This window comes from Triticum dicoccoides, chromosome 2B (genome assembly GCF_002162155.2).
Source record: "Triticum dicoccoides isolate Atlit2015 ecotype Zavitan chromosome 2B, WEW_v2.0, whole genome shotgun sequence".
Taxonomy (NCBI): Eukaryota; Viridiplantae; Streptophyta; class Magnoliopsida; order Poales; family Poaceae; genus Triticum; species Triticum dicoccoides.
In genome coordinates this window covers 3,786,947-3,793,429 of record NC_041383.1, presented here as the reverse complement: position 1 = coordinate 3,793,429, position 6,483 = coordinate 3,786,947, and the positions used below count along the sequence as shown (strand labels likewise).

The 6,483-nt window shown below is 40.1% G+C and overlaps 1 protein-coding gene across 1 annotated transcript; it reads left to right on the top strand.

Moving 5' to 3' along the window:
• The first annotated feature begins 340 nt into the window (after window positions 1-340).
• Window positions 341-1,288, top strand: LOC119366701 (5-epiaristolochene 1,3-dihydroxylase-like). Its single transcript, XM_037632450.1, has one exon. It carries the CDS (start codon window positions 341-343, stop codon window positions 1,286-1,288), a length of 948 nt encoding a protein of 315 aa, XP_037488347.1.
• Window positions 1,289-6,483: the final 5,195 nt, after the last annotated feature.

Sequence of the window (6,483 nt, the reverse complement as noted above, 5' to 3'; positions counted from 1 at the left end):
AACGAGATTGAACTAGGTATTGAGATACCGACGATCGAATCTCGGGCAAGTAACATACCGATTTCAAAGGGAACAATGTATGTTGTTATGCGGTTTGACCGATAAACATCTTCGTAGAATATGTAGGAGCATCCAGGTTCCACTATTAGTTCTGCGTGTAATGCCTTTTGTACTAACCCCATCGCTGAGACCAATTTGCAATATTCATAGCCACACAAGAGAAAACGGCCCAAACTTTCATACTGTATACTCACTTAATTTTTACATTTATATATACCTGCAGAGTCCAGACATGTAAGTTATCAGTACCACTACCACTGCACTTGCAAAGCTGCCTGCCATGGAGGGGTGGTTCAGCTTGTGTTTCATTGCACTAGGCACGCCGCTTGCCCTTTGGCTTCTCAAGCTCGCCGGCGCCGGCGGCAAGAACAAGCCACACAAGCACCAGCTGCCGCCAGGGCCATGGACACTCCCGATAATCGGCAGCCTCCACCACGTCGTTAGCCTCGTCCCACACCGGCAAATCACGCAGCTGTGTCGCCGATATGGGCCAATGATGCACCTGAAGCTAGGCGAGGTCGACGCCGTGGTGGTCTCCAGCGCCGAGGTGGTGGCGCAGGTGATGAAGACCAACGACCTCGCGTTCTCCACCAGGCCAGGCACGCCGATGCAGGACATCGCCGGCTATGGCGGCAGGGGCATCATCTTCGCCCCCTATGGCGACCACTGGCGCCAGATGCGCAAGGTCTGCATTGTGGAGCTGCTCAGCTCCATGCAGGTCAAGCGCATGGAGAGCATCCGGCCAGAGGAGGTTGGCAACCTCCTGGCCGACATCGCCACTGCTGCGGCGGCCGGCGACAGCATCAACATCAGCAAGAAGATGATGGAGGTCAGCAACAACGTCATGTCGCGGGCGGTGTTCGGCGGCAGGTTCACGCAGCAGGACGAGTACATCCGCGAGTTAGACGTGGTGCTCACCCTGCTAGGCGGCTTCTGCCTCGTCGACCTCTTCCCATTGTTGCGGTTGGCGCGGTGGCTCAGCTTCGGCGCACGGCGCATGAAGAGGAGCTACAGCCACATGCAATGCATCATCGTCAACGTGATCGAGGAGCGCAAGGCCGCGCGAGCTGCTGGTGATGGCGCCTCAAGCACCCACGACGAGGACCTGCCGGACGTGCTGCTCAGGCTACAGAAGGATGATTCGCTGGCATTCCCTCTAACCACAGAGAGCATATGCGCCGTCTTATTTGTGAGTATTTTTAACAAAAGAAACTTTTTTTACTGCTAGCTGATGCAAACAACGGCACAAATTTTGCATATGACACGAGATAGGAAAGATTGATTACTTTTGTTCCGACAAACTTAAATCATTAACCATTTAGTTAACATTATCTATGTCATACATTTCAAGATTATTTCTTTCTGCTCAGAATTTCTGGTAAGCCACCAGTTACCGGAAATTTTGATGACCCCCAAGAAACTGTGGTAACATTCGATAAGATTCAAATGACCTCATAAACATGTGAATGATAGTGTGAATGAATTCAACCCGGTCTTTTGCTTTCCAATCACTATTGCGAAGACACGTGTAGCAGATCCAAATACAAGATAATATAAGGAAAAAAAACATACTTGACAAACCAAAGACCTAGACATTGATGTTGTCCACACATTATATCCGTTAGCTTTATAGATTTCACCCTTGTGGAAAATTATAATCTTTACTGTTAAGTATTTTCAAAGAAACTCATAACACGAACGCCATGCTATTTGTCTATCCATTATCATGGTGTAGCAATATAAGGGTATGAACCTCATAATGAGTACATATATTCTATCATGACCCCCCTGGGTGGAACACCATGGCTTTGACCTTAATCCTTCTTTGTTTTAATATTGCAACCAACATATCCGCCATAATATTGAGCGACACTAATGAAAATAAAGAACCCTTGATGGAAATCTTTCTATTCTTGGAAGTAATGTTCTTTATCATAATTTATTTTCACACCAAAGAACCCACCTTGCACACATTTTACCTTCAAGTGACATCACATAAAGGGAAAGATTCCATAAACATTGGTCGTGGAATGAACATTCACTTTACATTGTCATCAGTCTCGCCAAAATCAATTTTGAGAATCCCATGTCTTTTGATGCAACCCATGAGTAATAAGCCCTTCCACAATATTTTTGTAGCATGAAATGGGTTTTTGTAAGTTCTATCACATCATTAGCAATCGAGGAAATCATGCGCTGCTATGAATTTTGTGAAATCTCATGAAGATAAACTATGTTGCTTTATTAAGTTTGTTATTCCTTTTGCCACTATAGAGATGCCTATGTCGACTATAAAGTGGTGATGTTTTCAATAAGAATAAACAAACATCCTAATCAAACCACTCAGAAATCATATTCCTCATAAACTTGAATGTCCCATTTTTGCAATTGTTATCTTTCACCTCTTTCTCTGTCAAGTGTAACCCGAGGGGAGGCATATGGCCTCACATGATATCATACCTAGAGAAGGTACTTGCCTTGAGTGCCTCGAAATGTTCTCAAATCATTTGTAAGGGGATTTAGGCTTCAAAGTATGTAAAAAAAATCCTTTAGTTCACTTCAAAATACCACATACAATTTTTTCAAATGAAAGATTTTGTTTCACAAATAGTTTCACTATAAGTGCGGCATATAGAAGTATGAGCTAATTTAACGTACCTTAATTTTCATTTGCAGGATATATTTTCTGGTGCCACAGATACGACGGGAACAACTTTGGAATGGGCTATGTCAGATCTCGTCCGTCATCCTGAAACAATGTTTAAGGCTCAACTAGAGATAAGAAAATTACTATGTCAGAGCGCGCTCTCTCTCTCTCTCTCTCTCTCTCTCTCTCTCTCTCAAATCATACCGCGTGCTTGTTGTCTAGAAAAAGAGGATCGATCTTAAGTTCTCCACCAATAAATATTTACCCTTAAAAACAATAAATATTTAATGTTCTACAATAATAACACAACACTTGATACATATATAAATGGAAGCATTCTCATATTCCCTTTGAATAGGTCAATTTACACACCGAAATGCCGAACACGAAGGACCCCACAACGACCATGGTGGTGCTAGCGACAAGTAACCAAACTGAAAATAGTGTAAAACCGAGACGGGATTCCAGCAATAAAAATCATTCCCATGCATTATTACAAACCCCATCCACAATGTTTTGAAAATGAAAAATAATGAAATTAAAAGGATAATCCAACAGACGTAACTGACGATGTACCTCAATCCCCATCCACACAATAAAGGACGCATGCCACTCCGGAACTGCAACATAACGGAATTTCATCAACTCCAAAAGCTAGAATTATAATGGCGAGTAGAAGCTCAACAAACAAAAGAAGTCATGCCTCCTACTAGCCATCCAACAAGCATTCTTACTCTCCTATGTGGACATCAAAGGAAAAAAACTGTAAAACCCAAAGCACCAATTGCCACCAGAAAGATAGGGATATTATTAAAGCCAAATAGACTTCACGGCTACAAGCTATTTAGAGCAAGTGTTAGAGCACTGACATGAAAATAATATGAGATCAATATGACTAATTAAAAAATGGACAAGACAACTCTTGGCTTAAAATACCATTAATCAAGCAAGCTTTACAACTACATGCTATTTAGAGCAAGTGTAGGAGCGCCGACAAGAACACAATATGAGTTCAACAATACGAATTCAATATGGCCATTATTTTTTAATCACAAGAAATGAGGTTCTAATGGCTGATAGAAGATGAACATACAAAAAGAAGGTCATGCAAAATTCTGATTCTTTTTAAAATATTTGGTTATCACCGTCTAGATGCAACACAGTTTTAAGTAAGTGGAAAGAAATAATCCACACTGGTTTCATGTTGAATAGCATGTACAAGAATCAAATAGAAGTGCATGCTAGCAACAAGGATAGAGGGATCGGATCAACTAGAAATAAAAAAAAGTCAACAATGCCCTAGACAGTCGCAACCAACAATGGAAGAATTTTCCATTTTAGGCTCAAGGTATCTCAAACTTCAATTCAAAAAGTCCCACATCAAGAAAATCGGCTTTTTACGCTATCATGTTAAAAAACAGTATACTTAAAGCACCCATAGGCGATGTTGAGGGTTCTATTCTATAAATCATGTTCTCAAATTTGGTGATTATGAGCACTAGGATATGATTCACCGGTATGTTTTCTATCATCTAACTAGTGCTTGTAGCAGAACTGTTATCTACTTGAACCTTGTACAAAAAACTAGTGTGGTTGCATCATGATAGTGTTGTCACCCTTAAGGACGTGTGAAAAAACAAATAAAATTACAGGTGAAAAATAACATATACATCCACTTCTTGTTTTTCTCATCATTTGGCTTATGACAATGATACCGAAAGTGAAAAAAAAACTAGTGAGAATCAATATTTATGTTTTGCACATAAAGATGAACAAGGACACTCAACTGAAAATATGGTAGAAAAGATGAGCATAAACTAACCGCACTCTTAAAATGATTCAGAAAACAAGCACAAGACGGAACCAAGAACTATATATGTGACGACATCATTTTTTTCTCCAACAAGCCTGCTAATTCTCTTATGTAATCATCAAATGGACAAAAAATAATTCAATCTCAAACCCAAAGCACCAACTGCCACCAAAAAGGTAGGGATTTTATCAAGGCCAAATATACTTCTGGCTACAAACTTTTTAGAGAAAGTGATAGAGCGGTGACATGAACGCGGTATGAGATCAACATGACCAATTAGTAGACGGACAACACAACTCTTGACTAAAAACACCATTAATCAACCAGGCTAAAAATCGCTCAATACAACTAAATGGTCTATAAAAAGTTAGGCTACTTCAACACATTCAGACTATTTTTGCTGTCTCGGTTTTACTATTAATTTTCAGTAAGAAATAAGGTTATATACGCCCGCAAGGGCAAACCATCCTTTACGCATTTGTATGTATCGTATTGTACATACACAAACATTTGTTCGTACTTCCATACTGCAATGTACTTACACTACTTTACTTTCTTTGGGGCGGAACTTAGGTCAGAGTAACTGTAATTCGTTCCAAACACTGCTCGGCCGGTTTGCTAGCAGTGCGTGTGTGCAAATTGTTTCCTGGCTCACCTCTTGATTCTATATCCATGATGTACTGGTGGTTTGGGAGTTACTTCTTTTTCTTATGAAATTTATCTCATGAGTTTTCTGGTGTAGTCCGCAGCCAACTTGCACGTTTCAGAATTTACTTACATGAGTTTTTTGGTTGCAGTCTGCATGCAACCTTTGGATTTCAGAACTTACCTCTAGAGTTTTCTTGTTGTAGTCTACGTGAAACCTTCAGGTTTCAGAATTTACCTCCGGAGTTTTCTCGGTGTAGTATGCATGTAACTTTTAGGTTTCAGAATTTACCTCCGGAGTTTTCCGGCTGTAGTCTGCACGCGACTTTCACGTTTGAGAATGCGATTATGTCAACTTCATCTAGGTCTGCACTACAAAGAGAACAACCTTAGTATGTAAGATTTATAAACCTGTTCAAGAAAAAAAATCAACTTTTTGTCCCAAAAGCAACCCAGCCAGAAAGCTAGAGTTGCTCTACGCAGTAGAAAACGCCCACTGTTTAGTTTTCATAATAATAAAAAGGGCACTATATGTATACATTAGTTTGCAAGGTCAGCTGCAAACAGCAACAAAAAATAATAATATGAGGATGAACAAACACATGATTGATTAAACATTTAAGGAGTTCAGACAAAGATGTGTAGCGTGATCCTGTTCGGTTGGTAGGAAATCTTCAAGAAACAAGGCCTAGCTGGGTCAGTTCATAAAGTTGTTAAAATTGTAATATAGCCTTCCATCTTGTAGGACCAAGCCTCCTTATCAAATTTGTAATGCACAAGAGAAGACCATGGTTGGGATCAAAATATTACACTTACTAATAATCGTTTTATTTATGCAACCAGAGCCTGCTTATCCATTGGAAAAAAATACTAGTACTTACTAATAATCTTTTTATTTATGCAACCGGATCCTTTGTTGGACCCTGACAAAATCCCTTCCACGAGCATATATGTCGCGTGGTTCTTAAAAAAAGAGAAAAGAGATACGCGATGCCTCCCACTCAGACCCAACAACACCCCTGCCTCCCACCCCTCTTGGCCCCCAACATCATCCATGAAAGCAAACTAAAAAATGAGTACGATATAGATTGAGAAATGCCTGATGCTATTGAGCATAGCAACAAGACAGAATGAGAATACAAACATGAAATGCAGATTGGAGAAAAATATATTGAATGATGAAAATGTCAAACATAGTTACAGACATAATACTAAAAACTGATTACTAATAATGATTATGTACAATTATGCTACTCATTAGAGGACAAAAAATAAACATCCTAACTTACCTAATGTCCACCAGCAACATCAAGATGCG

Bases quoted from the DNA above. Each gene is read 5' to 3' on its own strand.
- LOC119366701 (XM_037632450.1), top strand. From the start codon at position 341: ATGGAGGGGTGGTTCAGCTTGTGTTTCATTGCACTAGGCACGCCGCTT.